This window comes from Taeniopygia guttata, chromosome Z (assembly GCF_048771995.1).
Source record: "Taeniopygia guttata chromosome Z, bTaeGut7.mat, whole genome shotgun sequence".
Lineage (NCBI taxonomy): Eukaryota > Metazoa > Chordata > Aves > Passeriformes > Estrildidae > Taeniopygia > Taeniopygia guttata.
The window spans coordinates 69,816,833-69,841,739 of NC_133063.1; the positions used below are offsets into that span (position 1 = coordinate 69,816,833).

At 39.0% G+C, this 24,907-nt stretch overlaps 1 protein-coding gene across 4 annotated transcripts in view; it reads left to right on the forward strand.

Moving 5' to 3' along the window:
- Positions 1 to 5,008: 5,008 nt before the first annotated feature.
- The window catches only part of UHRF2 (ubiquitin like with PHD and ring finger domains 2), a 77,597-nt gene continuing 57,698 nt past the window's right edge, over positions 5,009 to 24,907 (forward strand). For all 4 annotated transcript variants that reach the window (XM_030258937.4, XM_030258938.4, XM_030258939.4 and 1 more), the window contains exons 1-3: positions 5,009 to 5,167; positions 18,803 to 19,045; positions 23,501 to 23,763. In XM_030258937.4, coding sequence (XP_030114797.1) covers positions 5,015 to 5,167; positions 18,803 to 19,045; positions 23,501 to 23,763 — 659 coding nt within the window. In that variant the 5' untranslated portion in view covers positions 5,009 to 5,014. The remainder of the gene's footprint in view (positions 5,168 to 18,802; positions 19,046 to 23,500; positions 23,764 to 24,907) is intronic.

Consider the following 24,907-nt stretch of genomic DNA (forward strand, 5'->3'; position numbering starts at 1 on the left):
AGAAACCACACAGTCTGAGAAGCAAGATCCAAGATGGGGAGAGAGGTGAACATAACAAGATATAGGGATATTCTGAGGATAAGGGTCCAATCATGAATGCAAACTCAGAACATGTCCTTATATGTAACAAGTTCCAAACCAAATGAGAACAAGAACAGGAAAAGTGACTTAATATAGAATAGTTCCATTACTGACTCTCATGACCACGCTCTTCTTGTCATGACCTGAATAGATGTTTCCATTTTAATATCCTTCTTCCCATGTCCTCAGGTTGGTGCCTCCTGTATATGCTACTGAGGCAAAGCCACTATTTATCCCAGCTGGCTGTATTCCCACAATCAACCAGTTTGGAAACTCCCCAGTTAATACAGAGAATCAATTAGCTGACAAAACAGCCAAAGAGGTAGCTGAAAAATACCTAGCAGAAAGCTGAAAGGCCTGGAACAAAAACCAAATTATAGTAATCAGGATGGGCAGTTAGCCCTATCATTAAAAGTTATGAAAAATCCCAGCAGCTGATTGGTAACCTCATGTGGGCAGGTACACAATTTAAGTATAAGATAATGGAACTAAAACATCAGGAAACACTTTGGGAAATAGAAAAAATAGAAAGGAAAAGTGGAATTGCCTCAATATCTGCTTGCATCAGTAGGAATCCTAAGGTAGAGCAGCTCATGTCTGTTGCCCAGGTTGTAAGGCTGGGATGTGTTTGTAGAAATTATTCTCCCTTTCTTAACGACACCTGGTCTCGCCTAACAGATAATAAGACCTTGAGAGATATAGACTGAGAGGAGGACATTGTAAAATCATTGGGACCCACAACATAGGTAGAAAGCAATGGAATTTGGACCGCACATTAACCATCAGGAGAATAAAGAGAACAGTGGGCATTAGGAGTACTAATGTTCTGTCCCTTGTGAAGTAGTGACCACCAGGAACCTAGCTATAGGGAGAAGTTAAACATGATGAAACTTGGAAACATCCCAGTATGCAGACTATAGTGAGATGGACTTCAGATTCTTACTCCTCAATTATCTACCTTTAGGAATAGACTAGCCATACTAGCCATACATAATAGACTAGCCATAATTCGACTCTGTAAATGGAAACTTTAGCAAATGCAACTTACTTGGGCTTTGTTGAAATAAATGAACAGTTGCAAGCCACAGCTAAAACAACCATACAAAACAGATTGGCTTTAGATTTATTGCTGTTACATGAATTATGTGCTTGTTTGAATTTAAACAATAGTTGTGTGCACATTCCAAATGTGACTGTTTAACTGGATGATCAGCTAGTGCGGCTAATATTGCTACATCTCGAAGAGAGTTAAGGGTAGGATAAGAACAGGTCAAATAACCTATTTAAACAACTTGGATTTTCTCTGTCTGGTTGGTGGGCCTTCCTTTTGCAAAGTATAATTATGATCGTATTAGTAATTGTGATTATGATGCTTGCTTTAAGCTGCTGAAAAAACATGATTTCTAATGCAATATAAGGACCTTATATGTTAGTAAAAAAGCATGGTGGGGCTTGTGAAGGCTCAAAGAGAAGACAAGCTTCACCAGCCTCAAAGGGTGGGAAAGTTGCCCAATGAAAAATCGTTTGTACCTGGTGGGTTAATACAATGCTTATTCTTCAAAAACCACTGGCCTGTGGAACTGCACAATACTTATCCTGTAGAAAGAACTGGAAAGCAACTAGCCCAGTTGTGCCAACTTTTCAACAGCTCACCAGGTGGCCAGGTACGACTCTGGGGTCAGTGACCATCAGAGACCACCAAAGAGACCCCCAGGACAGAAGAACACAAGTGCAAAGGGGAGGGAACATACATTTAGAATTTTAGGGAAATTATTATCATATTTACATTTATTATGGGAAAATCAATGAATATTATGCAAAACAGGAGCTTTTTCTGTACTCAGCTGGCACAAAATTTCAGAGGACACAACATCTGGCTGAATAAAGAATGCCTGTTTCTAAATGCTACAATGGTATTAAAGAGTTTTTATTTTTACAAATTTTTGGTAAAAACTGAGCAGAATCCCCAGCTCCTTCTCAGAAATACTTTCCAGAAGGTCAGCCCGCAGCTTGCAATGGTGCATAGGGTTATTTCTTCCTGGGTTCAGAACCCTACATATGCTTATATTGAGTTTCAGAGAGTTCTTCTCTGTCAAACTCTCCAGCTAAACTGAGAATTAAAGAAACTGCAACAGGGATGAAAGTGAAGGGATCTTTCCCAGCAGAGAGGTGTGTAAGGTTTGTAAATTGCATGAACAGCTGTAAAAACTTCACTAGCTTCCTGGTGCCCTGTAATATAAAATAAGAGGTCAGCTCTGCAAAAGCCCATGTGGCTCTCTATCCTTCAGATGGTCTTTGATATGTGACCACAGTGCTTGTTTGTATATCTTGGCAAATGTCACAGGCATTTATGCCATCAAAGCTGATTTTGGTGAAGAATTTAAAAAGGAACTGTCTAGACCAAGGAGAGAGATACACCAGATGGATCTGAACTGTGACCTGGAAGTAGTTGTTTTTAGCCTGCAGACCTGAATGCAGTGCCCTTTTTGCTCCCAGGAGCAGGGGTGGCGATGAGTTACTACACTCTTTAAGCAGCTCACATGTAATATAGTAAAAAGCATGGTTACCAAATAAAGGATAGCTGAAACAATTGTGTTATTTATCCTTTCACTAGTGGTACTACAAGCAATAGCTTATTGTGTCTTAAGTGTATGCATATAAATATGGAAGCATGTAAAAATGTACTTTCTAGAACATAGCCAAAAATGACGATGGCTAGTATCTGTGCTAAATGATTCTTAAATTTCATTAATACAAAGAACAGTAAGAGGGGTCCTACCATAACTACAAGAGAAAAGATACAGTTGGATTTTCTGATGTGGGGAAATCCCTTGGAATTTGAGAAAAAACAAGAGGAGATGTTTTTTAATTAAACCAAAGGCTCAAATGGTCTCATATTCACATTGAGAAATTTAGGTCTCAAAGAGAGAATCATGAATGATGAATGATTTAAAGAAAAGATTTTGCAGAGTGAATAACTGAGAACAACAGATAAGTAAGAAACTGTCTGACAGTACATAATAAATTTTACTTGAGTTAGCAAAATTAGATAAACCCCATGTCATTTAGATTAACTTAGTCCATTATTGCATGAAAACTACACCTCTAAAGTTTAGACTGCCCACCTTCAGCTGAAGAGCCTCACTGAACATGAGCAATAAATTTAAAATACAATGGGCAAAAGATCATAGAATCATAAAAATGGGCAAAACATCATAGAATCATAAAATGGTTTGGTTTGCAAGGGACTTTAAAAACCATCTAGTTTCAGTCTCCCTGTGATGGGCAAGGGCACCTCCACTAGCCCAAGTTCTTCAATGCCCCATCCTGGCTTTGAACACTTCCAGGGATGAAGTATCCACTTCTCGGGCAACCTGTATTTCTGTCTCATCATCCCCACCGTAAAAAAATTCTACTATATATCTAACCTAAATTATCTTTCTTTGAGTTCAATGGCTATTAAATAGGCATGTAATTAGACATTAGGTATGATTGTACTTCTGTGTTATGAAAGTGTAAATTCTCAGCCTGACTGTAGCTGATTTTGTGAGCTCACCTCCCTACAAATATGAAATAAACAAGTAACTCTTATAGGTTAGCTTCTTACACAAAAGACAGAAGAACCTGTATTTGGGACAACACTGCGGGTGAGTAGGCTGGAGGAGTTCACCAGGAAGGGAACCAGTGGGGAAGGCTGGTGACATCCCAGACCGCTTCATGTCACTCAGCAGTGAAAGCCGGGATAAGGAGAAAGAGCAGGGTATTAGGAGATAAGGCGTTTGTCTTCTTAAACAACCTTTAAACATGACAAAGCTCTGGTTTTGTAGAAATTTATAAATTACAGGTGCCTGTCAATTTCAAGTACTGAAATACTTCATCGTTTTGCTTTGTGTGCAGAGTTTTTGGTTATAACTAAATTTTAACAATTTTAATTAGACTGCTGCTATTTAGATGCCCATTTTCTCACTTTCAACCTTCTTTCTTTGTTCTCCACCTTCCTGTGACAGAGTGACCAAAGGAATGCGCGGCGGCAGCTGCCCAACAGGGCTAGCCCACAACAGCTACTTAACTCCAGATTTGCCTGGTGGCAATTTGCAGAATCACCCACCGCAGAAAAACACAGAGAGCCAAACGCACACCAGATTCGGGGCATAAACGAAGCTTCTTCTTGCCTTCTCTAGTCTCGCCCGCTATTTGCATCGACCGCCAGTACGCATCCGCATCTTTGGGGCAGGGTTACATGCAGCTTTATGTCCTGGGAAGCGCTGCTCCCGGTTGCTCCGGGCGCTGTCCCTCACGGCCAGCGCGTGCCGCCATGGCGACGCCGCCGGCCGCGCGCCCGCCCCTCCCCCCGCGGGCCTCGCGCCGGCCGGGCACGGCGCGCGGGGCGGCGCGGGCGGGGCCGGGGCGCGCGGCGGGGGGGGCGTGGCGGTGCCGCGTGCCCGCCTCGCTCCCCCCGCCCCCGCCCCCGCCCCGCCGTGTTGTCTGCACGGCCGCGGCCGGGCGCTCTCGCGAGATCGGCGTTGGCGCCGTGACCTCCATGTGAGCGCGGCGGCGCTCCCCGGTAAACAGTGCCCGGGCCGGGCGATGGCTTCCGGCGCATCCCCGTAGCCCTGCCCGCCGCCCGCCCGCCGGGACCGGCCCTGCCTCGGCGGGATCAGGGAGCGCCGTGGGGAATTGCTCGGCTCCCCTTCCTTCTCCCGCACCCCGCCGAGCGGTACGGGCGGCCCGGATTGCGGGCGGGAGGGTCGCGCCCGCTCCGCGGGCTTTGAAATTCCTGCCCCGTCGGGCCAGACAAAGAGCGGGCCAGCGTCCGGACCCCTCGCCGGCACCTCCCACCACCTCCGTGGGCGCTCACCCGCGGAGCGGACCCCGTTCCCACGCCTGCCCATCCTTCGCCGCGGCCGGCCGAGCGGGCGGCAGGGCGCGCACCATGTGGATCCAGGTCCGCACCATCGACGGCACGGAGACCCAGACCATCGACGACCTGAGCCGCCTCACCAAGATCGAGTGCCTGCGGGAGAAGATCGAGGAGACCTTCCGCGTGAGCCCCGACCGCCAGCGGCTCTTCTACCGGGGCAAGCAGGTGAGGCGGGAGCTCCGCTGTGCAGGCGGACCCCCGGGAGTCTCCCCTGATCCCGGCCCGGCTCTTTGTGCGGCTCAGGGGTCCCCGTCTCCACCCGGGTGCTGTTCTATGAGCTCCCGCTTTTGTTTGCTCCCGGGTCTGGGAGCAAGGGCAGCGGGGAGCCCGCCCTGAGGGATGGTCCAGGACCCCCGTTTTCCCCGATGGAGTAAAAACCCCAGGGAGTAAAACCCCTCACCGGCTCCTGGCGAGACCCCTTTGTGTGTTTGTTTTCCCACCTGAGCGGCGAGAGGCTCCTCCCTCGGCTCCCGCCTTCATCCTGCCCGAGTGACAGAGTGGCCGGAGGGATGCGGGGGGAAGGAGGGAGCTTCCCCTCTCTTTTCCGCCGCATCCCGGCCGGCTAGGGCGGGAAGCGGGCCGACCGAGAGCGGTTTCCAGGGAAAACGCGGCCCCGGGTCCGCACGTGGCGGGGCCTGGAGAGGCGGCGGCGCGGGCAGAAGTTGTGGTGCCGCGGTGCCCTCGGCTTGTGAGTCCCGGCGTGTCCCGGGCGGCATAAGGGCGACTGCTGGTGGTCCAGCGAGGCGCTTCGAACCGCCACGGGAAGCCGCTATGGAAGGGGTGACCGGCTGGAAGTGTTCTGCGAGGTGGTACCTCCTCTCCCCTGGGGGGACGGAAAGATTTTATTCCGAATAGGTCGCCTCGGGTGTAACTTCACTGCTCGGTGTAACCTTTGAAGCTGCGTTGGGTAAACTACGAGGTGTGCGCAGTGCTCGGGTAGTGAAAGTGAAGTATAGCTATTGCCTGGTGAGGAAGGCACCTAATGTGTGGTGCATTTCAGGGAAAGTGACTCCGAAGATGCATCTTTTTACAGCAGTGTTGAAGCGTTCACCTAAGTTGATTAATGTACAGCAGTGAGATTGCTGTCTCAGACGAGATAAAGTGTGTATCTTTACAGACATGTAGAGAAAACTTACAAAATAGAAATTTATCTGTTAACCAGGAGACAAGCATTAATGGCTAGATGCTGAGCCTGTATTTTCAACCAGTAGCAAATGACTAGATTTTTGTGTTCTACAGGTTAGTGACAGTGAGCACTTGTGAGGGCTGGTCTTTAAGGAACATTATGTACAAATATGTGCTTTTCCGAGGGGGCCAAATCAAGGAACCATGAGTCTTGGAGTCGTGTATCGTGCTTAGCTTTGTTCTATGCTAGCACACTTCTTTGGGTATGGATGTTTATGTGGGGCAAACCCAAGGTTTTTAACCCAAATTCTCTATCTGAGAAGCAGAGAAGATGAGCCTGTAATGAGTTGTGCTTTCCTTGTAATCTGACAGTGCTGAGACCAATTAGTGTGAACATTTTAGTTAACAGATGTCTTGCCTGAGAAAACGGGATTGTGAAATATTATAGCTGAAGTTGCCTACATGAGCAGTGTGTGTGAGTTTGGTTCTTAGTATATTCAGCTTAGGACACAGTTGGGATCATGTTAGTGAAGAGTTAGGGAATTGGGTTTTTATAGTCTTCACTCCCCATAGACATTAATTTTCTTGTAATTACCATGATTAATTCTGAAGTTTCCTTCTTGATTATGGGTTGCTTTTCTGTTTCCATGGTGCTCATAAAAAAAAAATCAGAAGGGTTGCTCTTGCACAAGTTGATGTTGATAACATGAAGCTAAATAACTTCTCTTAGGGCTGTGATAAAATAATATTTATTTTAATATTAAGAATAAAAAGAATAAAAAAAGGTCACTTTAATTAAATGTGAGATTAACAAAAAGGAGTATATTGAGATGAAAACTTAAAAACCCCCTGAAGATTGATATATGTGTTGTAAAAATTATTATCTAGGTGAAATCCTTTTCTTGTTTTATCTGGTTAGTACTCTGTATGTTAACCATGACTCTGCTACTGAATGCTGCTTACTGTACTCTATCTGGGAACTTCTAGAAATCCTTGGATGTTGCAAGTGATGAGAAGCCTGGCTAAGTAATGTCCTAAAAATGGGAGGTATATGAGGTTATAAGGATGTAGAAACCTAAGTGAGTCATTGTTTATGGGCTGAATTTCAACTGCATCATGTTCTTAGCTTGCAGTAGAGAACAATTTCAACTAAGATTTTAAGCTGGAGCCATAATTTTGCAGTTTTTTTAAGAGTCTCTGTGTCCAGTAATGTAGTTAATGTGCTTTACTGTAGTTTGCTGTTGTCTGATCTTCAAAGACAAATGCAAGAACTTAAGTGGTCAGTACTTCTCATGTCTGTTTTTAAGGGTTAAAATACCCTAGAACTACTGGAGGAAACCTAGTGTTGTTATTAATGTAGTGCTTTGTATTACTGTTGTGTTGGGTTTTTTTTCTTGTAAATGCCAGGAATAGCACTACTTTGTTGAATAGGTTGGCATCTTTTACTGCCAGAAGGACCTACCATTCACATGTGACGCTGAAGATTGACCAAGGTAGTGTTACTCTGTAACATGTACAGGACATCCTGTGCTCTATGGTGCTCCACATTTCTGCCGAGCTGAATGATTTTACTAGCCGCAGAAGTCAAGGCATATTCCAGATTGAGGTGGAACTTTCAGACAAAGTTTTTTTTATTCTTAACTCTGCAGTTAGCCAGAGAAGTCTACTGAACATAGAAACCTGCAGTGATGTCTCTTGCTTTCCGTCTTGAAAATGGTGGCTCATTATCTGGAAGGATTTTCCTATATGGCCACAAATATTTCCTTATGCTGGAATAAAATGTATTTTGACCTTGCTCCACTACAAACTATTCACATCTAATATTTTTCTGTGTTATGTGTTAACTTGAATAAACTCGTTCTTAGAGAAATTCAGAAAAAGCAAGACAACAATCTGATTTCCAGTAGCATATTCTTTCTCCTATTTGGAAAGCATGTGAAGCTGTTCTTGTGAATAGAAATTCTCAGTTTATGCATGAAAGTGAAGGACCTATCCTTTGCATTTTGGCTTATCAGGACAGATTTTCTGTAGAGCCAAGTTACAATCATGGTGGGATTTCTAGTTTCTTTCAGTTACAATGCTGGAAAAATAGAGCAGTAAACATACATGGAAGTTAAAATTTGCAAACACACCAGAGAGCTTGAGGTTTTCTGTAATACTGTAAGAGTATTAATACCTACTTATGTTTTGCATATAACTAAACATGCACACTCTTGTATTTCAGCAATATCTACTGTTTGTGGAAGATAAGAACTAATGTCTTTTGTTGGCTTCTCTCATCATCCCATCCCAGCCTGTTGGAATTTGAATTCAGTGAAAATTCATAGATGACTACAGTTAAAAAAGCCCATTATCTCAGTATCTTTTCCATAGTGCTCACCAAAGTAGGGAAAAAAAACCCATTGAAGTCCAAACGCTTCTTTGCCAATAGATGTAGGAGTCCGTGCCTGAAATGACTTTTGAAGTCATTAATATTGTTGGTGAGGAAACCACTCCTAAGCTGTTTCATGGGAGACTGAAGTCAGCAGGGGGAGGTGAGAATATTGAAGCTGTTTATTTACTTGAGGTGAAAATTGCTGCAAATCAGGCCTACTTCACTAGAAGAAATTAAGCTCTGCCTTTATGCACAAAGTATGGTAGTATGCATTGTATTACTTAGCTATGCAAGTTGAATATTTAGTTTCTCAGACCTGCATTGTAATGTCCAAGTATTTGGGTTTTGTTTCTGTAAAATTTAACTGAAACAATAGAGGGGTAAGAGGAGTGGAGGAGCTTTAGCTTTGCATGAGAACATGCTTGTGGTAAAGTAGCTTCAATAAAACACAGTTAAAAATCTGGCAATAGGGCATGCCTTTATTATATGAGACCTCTAGCTTCTGGTAACCTGGGCTGGCACATGAATAGTGGGTGGAATCTCATGTGAGTTCAAGCTTCCAAACTTCAAGTTTGTATACAGTATGTTTAAGTACTTCTTAATACTTACGACTTGGGTGAATTTCCCAAAAGCTAGAAAAGCAATACTTCTGAAGTCTTTCCCTCAGGAATGGGAGTGCTAAGCCTATTCATAGAACAATTGAGTTTCTTAGCACAGACTCTTCCCAGCTTTATTTTGCTTGGAAAATTGTAAATATTTTCAGCTGTAGCTGTCCAAACCCCATCTGCTTCAGGCAGAAATCTGGGGTGAGAAATCTTCAGCTGGAGCAGTTAAGTTTTTTATTTTAGAGAAACAGTTTGAAGAAACCTTAGAAGGGAAATAATTGCCATTCTTTGATGAAGCTGGTAACAAGTAGCTCTGTAGCGTGAGGAGAGTCATCTGGAGTCTTCAGGTCAGGTGTGTTCAGACTGTATGCCAAGATTCCTGGCATATTGAATTCATGGTGTATACTCAAAACTTACCTGATAGTATGTTTGGTAGGCCTTTATTATACAATTGCAGAAGTTTACTGAATTAATCTTTTTGTTAAATTTTTACTGTAAAGCTACTAATGCAATTTACAATTCTTGGATCTGATTGACTTTATTCTTTAAAGCACCTAAACAAACTGAAGGCAAAGCAAAGAAACATAGGTGAAAATGGAATCCTTTATACTGTTTTTTATGTATTATTTAAGTATTAGGAACCTGAAAGAGCATTATGTAACTCTAAGAAATTACAGTCAATTTTAGGGCTGTGTTTTATGACATATATTTATTCCCAGAATCACAAATACGCTGATTGAAAGGGACGCACAGGTATCATCGAATCCAACTCTTCATCCTGCACAGGACATCCCCAAGAGTCACACTGCACACTCGAGTCACACATTCATGTAATTTATTTAGGATAGTTCAGTACATGTACTTTTTAAAATTAATCTGGAAGCTCTTAGAAAAGGAATATTTTTTGTATTATCAAGAACTCCACAAACCCTTAGATGCAGAATGCAGGGCCTGCACTGACAACTAGATTATAACGATTTTCCATGATAATATGGAATCAAATATTGATATCAATAATACAGATAGTTATGAGAGCATTCTATTCTTTAAAAGCTGTTAATTAAATCTCTGCTCTTAATGATTTAACTGTAAAATTATGTAAAGATGTAGTTGGTTATTGGGTTTTTTTATGTGGTTTTTAGATTTTTGTTGTTGATTATGGAAGAGATATTAACCAGTTCTTCATTACAGGTGTCCTCACAAGCTGCAGATAGCCATTTGCTCTCGCTGGTACCACTGTTGCTGAACTTCAGTTGCCTTTGCTATAGAAGCCCATACCATCATACAGGAGGTACTTGACCCTTCTCATCTAATCAGCGCAGGGATGGATGATTCTTTCCATGCTGCTGAGAGTCTTTATGCAGCTATATATTTTGACATGCTTGCTTTTTTAAAGATATTTTTAATGGCAGTATCAAATAGCATCAAAGAGCATCCAGAAGACACCATGAACTTCTGTTTACTTAATTGGAAGGCTCCTTAAAATGGGAAAAGGAGAGAAACCTTGCTGCTCTAACTACCAGCTAGAAGTTAATGAGCAAGTGTTCCTTTAATGGGACTTAGAATTTTATGCAAGAAGAAATTACCATATATAAATTAACTTTTTTTTTCTGTATCTCAGTAACAAAGGAAAAACATAAACTGCTTTTTAAAAGGTTTAACTTGGAAAAGGTGCAGACTTGAACTGCCTGAAGTAATTAATTGAGACTGAAAGTAGCTGCCTTCACTGTGATTTTCTGATAAAGAAGCCTTGCAGCTCTTGACTTTCAGCTGTTTTTTGTTTTGGTACTAATCTTGTATACTGGAATCTATTTTGGATTGTATTTATTTCAGACCAAAAGGTAAAATATGTTGGTACCACCTATACACTCTGCAAATAGTGTATACACTCATGCAAATAGTTTTGTAGAAAAGGTGTAAAACCCTCTTGTTTATTGGAGAATGTAGGCTTTTGTTTTTAATTTTAGGTACAGAGCTTCAGTAAAAGTGTCAATGTCTTCTCAGAGAAAGCTTGTCTTGTTGATTGAGTATGAAGATGACTAATGTACATTTATCATCATGTTTATACCAAGATTGATGTGTAATTGCAGACCGTATCAGCAACAAGATTCTGTAATTTGTTTCTGTGTTGTGTGGCTTTTTATATCATGCCAAACTTCCTCTTTGTGGGGAGAGTTGAACAAACACAGCATATTTACACTGTGGTATGATCTAACTCTTTTAGTTAAAACTGCAGTTGTAGAAAAGCTTTTTATAGATTATGAAAGCTTCCATATTCTTCTTACCTAGGAATTATTTTCGCTGTATGCTTTCTGTTGAGACTGTGGGAATCTCTCTGAGACTATGATACCTACTTAATATATGGTTAGTTGATAGTAAGTAATTTGGTACTATCCAGTGTTCCGACTGCCTTATTTCTTGTATCCAGGGCAGGTCCTTAGCTGTTGTGTAACACATGTATGCAGTCAAAAGAGAGCATATTCTCTGATACAAAGGCTAGTTTGTGTGGCCATATTGGGATTTTTGGTGGCATCAGCATTCTTGTAGGCTTCTTTGAAATGTGAGTCTTGTGCAAAAACGTGACAGAGCTGAGTCTAATTTGGACCATATTCTCCAGACACTAGTAACTCCTTAGGTTACTGTGTTATGAAGTGTTGTGGTCTGTCTGTATTGTCTTTTGGAAAAATACGGATCTAGAACCTGTCAGAGAACTTGGTTTTTCAGATAATTCACCTACCTAAAAGAGAGAGGAATGGCAAAGTGATGATTTTTTAAAAAAATCTTTCTAATTGATTAGTAAATTCTCTTCCTTGAAATGAGGGAATCGTCTGTCATTTGCATTTATTTTTTAACAGCAAGCCGTGAATTCCAAATCAAGACAAAAAGCACTAGTAAGTCTAACCTGGGATTTATTTTTTTAGTTCTGAGGGTGACCCATGGTTTCTTCGGTATATCTTTTCAAGCACAATTGAAGTTATTTCCTATTTAGAAAAGTAAATCTGTATTGTAGTTAGATTTTGTGTAAGATTATAGGTGTAGCTATTTGGTTTGTATTAGAATTTCTTAAAAATAAGGAGGGGAGATTTAGGAGAAAACTTGCCGGAGTACCAGAGTAAAACCAGTATGAACAGAATGTGTATGTCTTGCAGAGTATATATGTAAAAACCTTACATAAATGTGGAGAAAGTATAGTGAAGCTCTTCAGAACTGGTCTGCTGTAGCCATGTGTATAGGAGCCTGTAGATCTCGTAGATGTGCAGTCTCTGCTTAAAGATGTTTGCTTTCTTTCCCTCCTGATATAATGGATTGTTCCAGGGCTGGAAATACCTTGGGCTTTCAGCAGTTACTGATTCATGTCTAAAACACTCCACTAATGGCATCAAAACTGGCCCATGTGACAGAAGAATGTGGGATGTTTTAGTAGAATGATCACCAGACAAAATATTTTTTGACAGAGCAGACTGTATGGAACTTATAACAAATGTTAAAACTACAGTTGCTTGAGGAGGAAGTGCATCTCTTGGAATTTCCGTACGCTTAAGTCAGCGTATATTGAATCTCCGAAGGCAGTAACTTTCTCAGGTGGTTGGCTACTAGATTCCCCCTTTGTTTTGCTTTTGTTTCTGTTGTACTGAGACAACTGTACTTCCATGTGAAACAGTGTCACTGCACAGTTACTGTAAAAACCTGACCATGTGGCTACTACTCAGAATGTGGTTAATACATGTATTTAAAGATACCAGAGTCCTTAAGCATTCTTTTGACTAGATTCCAGGTGGAAGTATGGATTTTCCATGTGAAATCAAAAATACTGGTCATGTTCTCTTTCAGCTTTGAAAATGTAACCAAACTGGGCACACTCTGAGAATGGCTGAAGTCCATAAACTAAGGGTCCAGTGTTGAGTAGTAAAGGTTATTAAATTGTTTTTGTCCTGAGCCAGTCCCATTGCCCAAAATTCTCTGTTACATGCTGAAAAGCTGATTTTGAGTTTTCTGTTACTAGGTGCTGGTTAGAGGTATGTTTAAAAGTTTCTGTGGAATTTAATTCCAACAGCCTACTTTAAGCAAGAAAAGTTAGGTTTGTACATCAATCTTAAGATGGAAAATACATGAAGTTCTGGAAGTCCACTTTGCTTGCTTCCAGTAAGTACCCAGCAGGAAGTTACAGGTTCTTGATTTCTTCAGACTTAATACCCTCTGGATAACTTCTGACAAACTCCTAACCAAGTTCGTTTACTGAACTTGAGCTTGAAGATCTTTACTCTTACACATTTCCTGTTAAATTTGCCATGTAATGCTTGTGCAGAGTAAGATTGATGTCGCTTATTTTTTCATTCTACTTTGTTAATTAAAGCACTCATCTGCATTCATCATAGTTTATTTCAACTGTGTTGCTAGATACAGGTGCATTTCTTGGAAAAGAAGACCTCATAAGATGCTTTAAGGCGTATTGCCCTGATTTTTAAAAGTGTTACATTTTCTTTTGAAGTTCTTTTGAAAGTTGCAAAGTTCTCATAAAATATCATTAGCCTTCTGATAATGTTTACATATTTCTACTAGAATTTTCACACACTGTTCATGCAAATAATGTTTGTTTGCATTCTTTGTGGGAGGAGAGAATTGATAGACTATTAGTTTGACCAGTGTAGTTGGAGAAGTGGCAATTTCATCCTCCAATCCACTGTCACTTTTAGAATTCTATATATTTAGAAGTTAGAAATAAAATTAATTCTTTTCTCTCTTAAACTCGCCAAGCTTCTCTGTATTCATTTTGTGTCCAATAGTGATAAAAGCACTCTTTCATAAGTGATTAAAGATCTTGATTGTCAAGTGGAATGGCTGCATTAAAATCACCCTGCTCCTGGGTCACACATTAAGATACAAGAATTACTATGTGCTTTCTTGGGAGGTCTCTGTACCTGCTGTAGGAGCCAAAATGAGTTGTCTTTTTGCTGAGACTTGTAGTTAGTGTGATAGTAATTGGTAAATTATTTATCAGGCAAATTTTTTTTACTCAAGTTGTGCAGTATCGTATCACACTCTGCATGATTATTCATGTTCATGTAAGCGCAGCTTCTACATGCTTTTAACGTAATTTGTGGCTTGATGTTTCAGGACAGTTCTTCTAACAGTAGTAGTAGGTAGGTATCAATAACAGTATTGCATTTCTATGGCTGGTCTTGTGTAGCAGTGTAAGCACAATGCTGTGTTACCTTTAAGTATTTATAAAAACCTTCTCTAGGACTGTTTTGAAATTGATAGTGTCTGTAACACATGATGAAAATACATTTGGAAGATGTAATCTGTTTATCAACGTACATGTATTTAGAATAGTGATGGAGTGTTAGATATAGTAAAGCTAGTTGCTCTTCAGTGTCCTTTTATTGAGAACATGTTAATGAAGTCTTAAAGGCTTTTGAAGCATGCCAGTCTTTAAGAGGAATTGAAACTGAAAGTGAAATCTACTGCTAAGGGAAAAAAAAATTCATCTTTTTCTTACAGCAGCAGGATCAAAAGAACTAGTAAAATCTCGCAAATGAAATTGCCTGTTCAGTTATTTTTGCTCTAGGACATGTTCTGATCACATATTAACAAATCATAGCTGAGTTGAAGGGATTATTTGATACTTGTGTGATTACTTTTGTTTCTCATTTGCATATATAAGGTTGTGATTGACAAGTGACCTTAAATGCTGCTTTAACATGTGATGTTTGTTTCTTTTCTTTTAAGGTGCTGTCTAGGCAAATATACTTTTAGGGAATCTTCTTAGTGTCTTTATACAGCAGAATGGGATAAAATTGTCTATTGTAATTCAAGAAAAACCATCATAAAACTACTAGAAAAACCATCTGCTCTCCTGTGTGAAATGGATTTCTTTAAACACTGTTTGCCAACTTTGTTACTTCAAGGATTTCAGTTGTCAGTGATGAAGTAATAGCTAGGCACAGGTATACTTGCAGATTCACATATCAGTTCTTGCAAGTCAAACAGCAGCTGATGGATTCTTGCAAGTCAAAAAGCTGGTTGAGTTTCTGTGGTACTCTTGTTTCTAGAAGCAGACACTGTTGCAGTGTATCAACTTGGTCTAAATTCATACAGTTCCTCATACTCAGGAGCATACCTCTTGCTCATACAGGAGCTCTTTCCCTATGACTTTAGGAGATATGTGAAGTGTGCTTATAGTAATCTTACATCTGTTACTGTGCTTTGAGACTTAAGTGTGACCTCACTAGTCATAGAATAATCTGGTGTCATAAAATATTCCTGCAGAGAGTACAAGTGGTAAAAACAGGGGAAAAAACAAATCACAATCACTGTGGCTGATCATAGAAGCATAGAATGGTTTGGGTTCATACGGACTGTGAAGATCATCCTGTTCCAAATGCCCTGCCATGGGCAGGCACACCTTTCACAGACCAGATTGCTTAGAGCCCCATCCAATCTCTCCCTAAACACTTCCAGGAATGGGGCATCCACAGCTTCTCCAGGAAACCTGTTTCAGTGTCTCACCCCGCTCTATAAAGAATTTCTTCCTAATATGTAATTTGAACCAGTCCTCTTTCAGGTGTGAAGCCATTGCCTCATTTTCTGTTACTACATGCCCTTATTAAAGATTCGTCTTCAACTTGTAGGCTCCCTTTGGGAACTGGAAGTTTGCAATTAGGTGGCCCTTAAGCCTTCTCTTCTGCAGGCTGAAAAATCTCAATTTCCTTGTAGGAGAGATGCTCCATCTCCGTCCCTCCAGTCATGTTTTTGGCCTCCTCTGGGCTCTCTCCAGCAGTTCCATTTCCTTCCTCTGCTGGGACCCCAGAGCTGGGTGCAGGGTTTCAGGTGGGCTCTCACTAGCACAGAGCAGAGGGGCAGTATCCCCTCCCTGGCCCTGCTGCCCACACTGCTCTGGATCCAGCCCAGGACACGTTTGGCTTTTTGGGCGGTGAGTGCCCATGGCTGGGTCATGTCCAGCCTCTCATCAACCAGTACCCCAAGTCCTTCTCAGCAGGGCTGCTCTGATCTCTTCATCCCCAGCCTGTGGTATCAGGGAATTGCTCTGACCCAGGCGCAGCACCTTACACTTGATCTTATTAAACCTTTTGAGATTCCCATGGACCCACTTCTCCAGCCTGTCCAGTTCCCTCTAGATATCCAATCCTTCACATGTGTTAACAGCACCACTCAGCTTGGTGTCATCTGCAAACATGCTGAGTGTGCACTCAATTCCATTGTCTGCATCATTAAGGAAGATTAATTAATAAGATTTGGATTTTGACTACTACCCTCTGGATGCCACCATCCAACCACTTTCTCAACTATTTAATAGTCTAATTTTTTTACACTTATTCTGTAAATAAGATGACTTTGCAGTCATGAGTTTATTTGGCCGACCATTTAGTTCATATTCATCAAAGGTGACTTGACCAAATGACAGAGTATTTAGGGTTGGAAGGGACCTCTGCAGGTCATCTAGTCCAACCCACACCCACCAAGGCAGGGCAACTTCAAATAGGTCAACAGGAACGAGTCCAGGTGGGTTTTGAATGCCTATGAAGAGGAGACTTGTCTTACGTTGTGCAGGAATATGTAGTCTAGACATATGGTGTGTGTGTGTGTATGTGTGCATGTTGTTAGGGAAGCCAGCTTGTTCCTCAAGGCCTAGCCCTGTTATGTCTTTGTTTCTGTGTATGTTAAATATAATTATTCCTGGACAGATTCCTTTTCTTCCCCTCATTTTTTAAAATTTGGGGTTGTTTACCTTTAATTCTAATAGGGAGGACTTGTGGATTATATAACTTAATCTGCAATCATAACTGAAGAATAGATTGTGAAAACTAGACACAAGACATTTACCTAGCTATTGTAGATGATTCAGAGTTTTCAGATTTACATCTTTACTCAATTAACTTTAACTTTAAATTTTAAACTGCAGTACCTCAAAATATTTTTCTGTCAGCCTGCACAGGACCTGTCCTGAGAGAGCAGGAACAAAGGCATGTTGCTTACATACTTTTCATCTACCAGGAGCAAAGTTACAATTTTTTCTCCAGTACATTAGCTTTCAGAAGATTTCATTATACCACAGGATTCTAGGAACTAAAGTGTAATCTCTGCCACAGCCTGTACAGTCCAGTTGGAATAGAAAAATGGAGAAATCATGTGTCTGCTATAACATCTAATTTATTAATTATTTCAGAATTGATATCTTTTGCAGATATACTGCTGAACTTTTGAACCATCTCTCAACAAAAAAAAAATTAATTTGGGAGGGTCCTAATCTTAAATGTGGCCTGCAGTAGTGATCAAAAGCAGTAGCAATGTGGATATCCCCTCCAATATGTTTTTGCAGTATCATTATTTGTCTTTGTTTTGCATTTATTTGTACTTTGGGTATAAGAATAATGCTTTAAAATTACTAACAGTGAAAATGCTTGTGGTGTGAAAAGTGCACAAATCTTGGATTGTAGTAGGACTGCAAGAACACTTCTATGCCCTTTGTAAAAGAGTTGTCAAAAGTGTAGGAAGTAGTGACATGGTGGGATGGAAGAGGTTACTTAAGCACCTTACTTCTCAGTATGAAGAAGGCCCAGGCATATGGGGTGGTGTTTGTAGTCACAGCTACTGGAGATTTCTGCCTTAGGACTTGCATTTCTTTAATAGTTACAGCACGAAAATATTCAGTATGGTTTTGTGTGCTGTGTGTTGAACTGGTTTGAAAATGGGCAGCTAAGTAAGATTCTTTCCTGTAGCTGTCGATCTTACAGCTGTGTCAGCTTCAACTCAAACTATGAATACTCCTGTTTACAGGTCCCAGCTGTGTGTACAATAGTTATCAGCAGTAAGGAGAGTTGATTTTTTTTGCAAGATTTTAAGTTCATGGAAGAAGAACTGGTTCATTGACTGTCAGCTTCTGTTCATCACAGTCGTGTGCCATTTAGAGTTATTTTGAAAAAGCAGTGGGGATGGAGAAAGAAATGTGGATTCCAGTTTCGTCTATCCTGAGATTGTTTGAATGTTAGAGAAAACTATTACTAGAAACTGGAGAGGTGCTCCTTTTTTTTCTTTTTTTTTCCTTCTTCCCCTCTTTTTCTTGTACGGATACTGCTCACAAGATAATGAAAGCTGTTCTGTTTGAAAAAAAATATGAAACATCAATTAGTATTGAAAATAACATCTGTTCTTGGGAAAAGCAGTAGATAACTTTTTTGTTGCTAGAATATTTTGGAAAGACATCAGTTTTTTAGTCATGCATGTTTTTCAGTCATGCATGCTTTTCTCCTACTGCAGTGTGAAGTGCTGTGTCAAAGCAATGCATTATACTTTGAGGTGAATCAAATCTTTGCTTCAAAGATGGTCTAGGTCATTAAGGGTATTTAACTGAGCAAAGCAGCAGTACTTCTTGTATTTCCTAGTGCACAACTAGTCATTTTTTAGTGTTTCTTAGCTTAATTTTAGGTAGGTGACATCAGTCTGTGAAATGTCTGTTCCTAGTTTTAAGCCTTCCAATGATATTTAATCAATTAAATTACTGTTGCAGTTAGCTTGAGGAATTTGTGGTTTTGTATGCTCAAGGCATAGATTTTTATTTATCAGTAAGATATGGCTTCCCATTTCTGGTCTACACAATTATTGTCTATAAAAAGATTTAAAAACTGCTTAGGTACCTTAAGGTAGAGTTTTACAAGTACACATTTCTTTTGACAGCTTGAAGATGGACACACTTTATTTGACTACAATGTTGGACTAAATGACATAGTTCAGCTTTTGATACGTTCTGATTCTGAAGCTCCTACCACTGCATCTGTGGCAGATCAGGATGGAGAAGTCAATCCCTGTACTGTTTCCAACTGCAAGAACAAAGTCAAAAAAACAAGCAGTGGATCACCCAGTCAGCCATCTACATCATCTCGCTCGTTTCTCATTGATCCAGGCATTGGATTGTACAAGGTATGTACAAATTTCACTCCTGTGGATTTAATTTTATTTTTAGAAAGTTATGGTTTTATTGTTTAGAGAGTGCATCCTCATTGCTTTCTATTATGATTTAATTCCCTGCTTTGGCTTAAATGAAATTCAAATAATTGAAACTGACTCTTAGAGAGTCATGGGCATGTCCCTTGGATGAATCTCACTTTTTCAGGAGAGTTCTCAAACTCTGACACACTGTGTTCTTCAAAACAGATTCTTGAAAAGAGTATCTATGAAACAAATACTTTCTTGTGGGCAAAAGAAGCTAATAAAAAATGTGTTAAAGTGTAGTTTTTACACTTCTTTTTTCTTTAGGCTTTCCAAATAATAGTTTTAGTACTAATATTTCAGTGCTTCATTAGAAGCATTCAGTCCAATTTGCACAGTAATTTTCACACACCTAGGAATGCAGATGGAGAAAGAACTTGTCTGTGTAAGACCACAGTCATCACAACCCCATCTGTAGTATGAAATTACTCCTTTTGGGTAGGACCAAAAGTTATATTATAGAAGGGGTATTTTTGGGATAAAAGGCAGAGGGGAAAAACACCTCTGCTTGCTTGGTATAGGCTAATAGTGTCTCCTTCCCTGAAGGGGCACATTTAGGTGGGCTTTGTACCTCCCAGTTGCACTGGAGCAGACCAGGAATAATTTTCACACACACATGAATATTTATTAATGTTTGGGAATATTATTGTAGCTAAATATGTATTTATGTATATATATGAACATTTATTAGTATATATGAGTATTTATTAACATATGAGTTATAGATGTATGTGTTTATAGTGCTAACAGATCTGTTACTTTTACGTTCTGTCATGACACATATTAACGCTCTGTGGTTAGTGCCCTGCTCACTGGCGATCCTGAACCCTCCTCCTGTAGCTTCAATGAACTGCACTATTGGTGAATCTGGATTGTGGATGTTACTGAGCACAGCTAGACTTAGTGCTGAATGAACCAGAAGTCAAACCCAGTGGCACCCAGCTCTCTGATCTCTGAAGTCCAGCTGGAACACCAGGGGGTTCATTTCTGTAGCCATAATGCAACAGAGGCTGCCAAATTTCTGTAGCCATAATGCAACAGAGGCTGCCAAATTTCTGTAGCCTTAATGCAACAGAGGCTGCCACATGTGTACAAGGTAATTTCAGTTAGACTTTTGTTCGTTGTCTGAGGAATCAGGGAGTCACAAAACCAGTAGCTTAAATGTGGAGACTCAAGCTTGTGTGCTTCCTTTTTCTTTTGTGTCCATTTGTTACAATGGGAAGAGCTCCAGTTATTCAGTTTTTAAGCTTTACAATTAAACAAGGAGTGTAAAAGGTAATACGAGAAAGAATGGAGAGATGAGAGAACAGAGCAGATAACTGATCTGAGGAAAAGAGTACTAAAACGTTTCTTTTTCAAGACTGTTACATTTCAATATGTTAAATATCAAGTAGTCTCTTAGCTGCTTTGTTCAGTATTAAATCCAAGACTATAACAGAGAAGGGTGATATCAGCAAGCATACTCAAGGAAACCTATTTTGTCAAGTCAGCTGAAATTTTTGTGATGTCTCATTCCAGAGAGCTAACACTTTCTCCTTCATTACTTGTGAAGTGATTATTTTTTCAGTCAACAATGTGTTTGCAATGTATCTAGAGAAAATTAAGGAAAGAGTCATTTCACTGCTTGCTATTTGTAGATAATGGTATGAATGGATAAAAAGGATTTTTAATTACAGTATTTGAAAACATTGAAGCATATAGTTTCCCCAGTATTGTAGTTCAAAGGTTGCAAACTTACTTAATACAAGTAAAAAAGGCCTAGAGCCTAATAAACTAGGCTCTAGGTTATTAGGTGGCTAAATAGGCTAAATGCTTAGAGATTTTTGCATTTCATTGTCAAACAATGAGTGGTTTACTTACCTGAAGAAATGTTTTGTTATAGCTTACTCTGTCTGAGCAAAGTCCTGTGTCTTGTTGGATCTTCATCCAGAGCTAGACTCAACAAGAGACCTGTTACCTACTCCATGCTGTGGATAGTCCAAACCTCTGTGCTCTGCTATCTTTCTGTCTTCAGCTACCAGAAGGAAAGTTAGTTGGTATGGAACCTGCAGTTGAAAAAACTATAAAAAAATAATGGTAGAGTTGGTATTGGAAATAAAAGTTAATATAAATTATTGTTAGATGGCTAAAATAGTGATTTAAACAGAGTTTCTCTGTGTGGTCATTATATATTATATAAATCAGAATCTTTTAGCTTGTTTTATAGCCCAGTTGTACCTGAAATCTGATACAGTTCTGTGGGCTCTGAGGACTAGTAGTGGATGGATTTATGTGTGCAGCTCTTGTTCCTTGTTACTAGGAATTGTTAGTTAGTATCTGGTCAAAGAACAGGGAGACCATCCCAAGGTGGACTTGACATGTGTGTACAACACCACCTTGGCTAAGTAATGGCCAAAAAGAGGAATAACAGGATGAGTTGCAAGAGAGCAGTTACAGTAACAGTGACTTGGACATGCAGGAATGATTTAGAAAAAACAAATCTCTTTCAGAAGCATGTGTGTGTTTCATTTTCTGATTCTCATATGGTCAATTTTTCTTTCAAAAAACACTGACTTGCAGTAAAAACATTTTAGCCAAGAACACTAGCTTGGAATAAAAACCACACAAATGGAATCTGTAATTAAAATCAGTGTTTGTTTAATACTGTCACAAATAACTGCTAATAAAACAGTTCTTCAACCAAATTCCACTCACACAAAATAATTGTATTATTATGCTCCTCAGAAGTCTGTGGTAATAATTATTTGCTCTTACTCTCTGCAAGCGTGGGAAGTATGTTGTGTAATTATTCACATCTAATTACATATGCATGTATTATAAAGGAATGATTAAGGGAGTTTACACTGATGTATTGTTTTATTATTATTTTTCCATTTTTTGTTACTGTGGATCTGGATATGATGGATTTTAACTTGGCGAACATGGCTTCTCTGGCACTTGTATAACTGGTTGCATGAAGTAGCAGCAGATGGGGAATTGTTAATAGTGTGTCTCTCATTCAGCTATATTTTGGAGAAAAGGAAGTAAAGCACCACTCTGAGCTGCAATTTGTTCAAACGTGTAAGATTACATAGGTATGCCTTCATGAAGGTTTCTTTTAGAAGTGTCAGAATTCATAGTGTATATTTAAAATTGATTGATTTAAAATAAGGCTGTCCTTTTCTGATTTGTTTATCATGTGGCTGAAATTGTCATCCTGTTAATAAGCTGTACTTTGAATACTGTAGATTCTAAGAAAGTAAAAATAAAAATATATGTTGGTATTTTACATATGCAGAAGAACAAAACATTAGGTTTGCAAAGTTATCTGAGGAAGAGTAGATCAGGAAGTATTCCTTTAATGGGATAAACTTGTTAGCTCAAACTGCTATCAGTTGAGCTTTCAGATACTGAAGGATTGCTTCACTCTAAATATAAAACTTACTGAGTTTTGCTCCTGTCAAAATATAAGATTATTCATATCTTAGAAATTAGCCTTTGGAGTGTGTGAGAGTAAGTATCTGTCTGGCACAATGTTGGTACCTGACAAAGAGTTTAGCTTAAACCATATGTGTATTTATGTATATGCATATCTGCATGTGTCTCATATTGATAATTAACGATTTTTAATCTGCAGTAATTTTGTTGTAATAATTTTTTATAGTTGGTATACTGTTGAAGTGGTATTTAATGTTTTCTTTCAGTGTTCTCATTATTATTAAAGGAACATCTGTTTATTATCTGAAGACTTGAGAAAATACAACAAGATTTAGAATAGTAAAATGGTTTGGTTGTTTAGTAGCAGTAGTAATACTGTGAGTACAGAAGGGAGAAATTCTGAGATTAATTCCATTTCTTACGGTCATAACATTCTGGCTGACTCTGGTGGCAACCTATTTAGATTTTTTCCTATCTACCCTTAAATCTTTAATGATTAAAAAAATCTTGCAGGACAAAAGGGTAGAAAGTTAAATAATAATTCCAGGTTGGAGGCTCAGGAAGGTCTGTAAAACATTTGGCTTTGAGTTAGTATTTTAATACTGTATGTGCTTATAATAGCCATTAAGAGCAGTGGATGAAACAAGAAGAAAAGACAGTGGAAGAGATCAAGCAAATTTTCAGATTTGAAGAGGAAAAAAGTTAGCATTTCTTTTTAAAATGATATATAAATTATAGTTATATGATATATTAATGAAGGAAGAATAATAAAATACTAGAAGTGCAAATAAAAGTATTTATGACTTTATGAACTTGCAACTATGATTTATGAGCTTGCAACTAGTTATTATAGTTGGTTGTTCTACTGATAAAAAGTTAAGCAGCAGCACAGTAAGTTGTCTGATTTATTTTTTCTTAATGGGTATTTTATAAAATAAGCATAAACTCATTATTGAATTTTCCTTTTAGATAAATGAATTGGTGGATGCTCGTGATATCAACATTGGAGCCTGGTTTGAAGCTCATATAGAAAATGTTACCCGAGCAACAAAGGGACATAAGAATGGTAAAGCTCAAGGGAAGAGTGGTAACACTTACAAAAGGACTAATGGAAACTTAAATCAAGATCATTCTAGAGCAAATGTAAATAATTTGGACAGTACACCTTCCACATCTTATTCAGACTGTATGGACACTGATGAAGAAGCTATTTATCATATCAAGTACGATGAGTAAGTGCTCCTGATACTAATTTGAGGACATCACGTATTGTTATTTGGTTTGTATAAACCGAGAATTTCTTGAAGAAGTTTGGAATCAAAGAAAGCAAGTTCAATATTGCAACCAAGAAAAAAAATACTAAAAAATTTATAACACTTTTCGTTTGGATATAGCAAATCCATTGGCAGTAGTGATGTTTTTAATGCTTAAATATTTGTGAAATGTTAATATCTTCTCCTTAAAAGAATATCCTTTCTATATAAGAATATGCATCCTTTCTACATAAGAAAAAGAAACCATATAACTAAGATTTTGCAATTGTTTATTTCAAATAAGATTTTTTAAATTTTTTTAAAAAATTATTTCCTGTGTATATGGAATTCCTCTAAATAGAGCTAAAGATGAGCTCCCATTGAAGCAAATTTTTGTTATTTAATTTGGATTTATTTTATTACAAATAGAGCAATTGTGTGCAAAATTTCAGATCTGCACTTACAGTAGAGATTTATGATTGAGAACTTTGTGACTGAGGGCTTGAAACTGATCCTGAACTGGAGAAGAGGGCATTAAGGGTAGAGTTTTTTCAAGTTAATTTGGTTTTTTTTTTTGTCCCTTCTCTAGTTATAACAGACTCTGCAGTGTGTGGTTGGGAAACCTTGAGTTTGAAAGGATTTTGTATTTATGGGCAGGCTTTGCAGCGCTTCATTTGCTTGGGGAATTGTTCTGAATTTCTTTTCGTAATAAGGTGTTAAAGCAGTTAGTTAAGCTTCCAAACAAATAAATGTTTTATTGAATTGACTATTTTAAATTTTTGATACTGAGATTTGTAACAATACTGTAGTCTGTGACATGTAAGATTGGGGTAGAAGAATGCAAAGTATATTAAATATGAACTAAATGTAGATTTCCACAATACTTTTTTACAGTAGCTATTTCTACTCTACATATTTTAGTACATAATTCTGCATCTGAGTTACAGAGAGCACTTTTTATTTGTTGTACAAACAAAATAGATACAACTTAATTCACTTTTTGGACTATGCTAAGTTTGGATTCCATATCTGCGACTCTAAGCATTTTATTTAAAGTGTTAGAGAACTAAAAATTTGAAAATTACATAGTCAGCTATTATGATCAAAATGAAAATATTTTTCC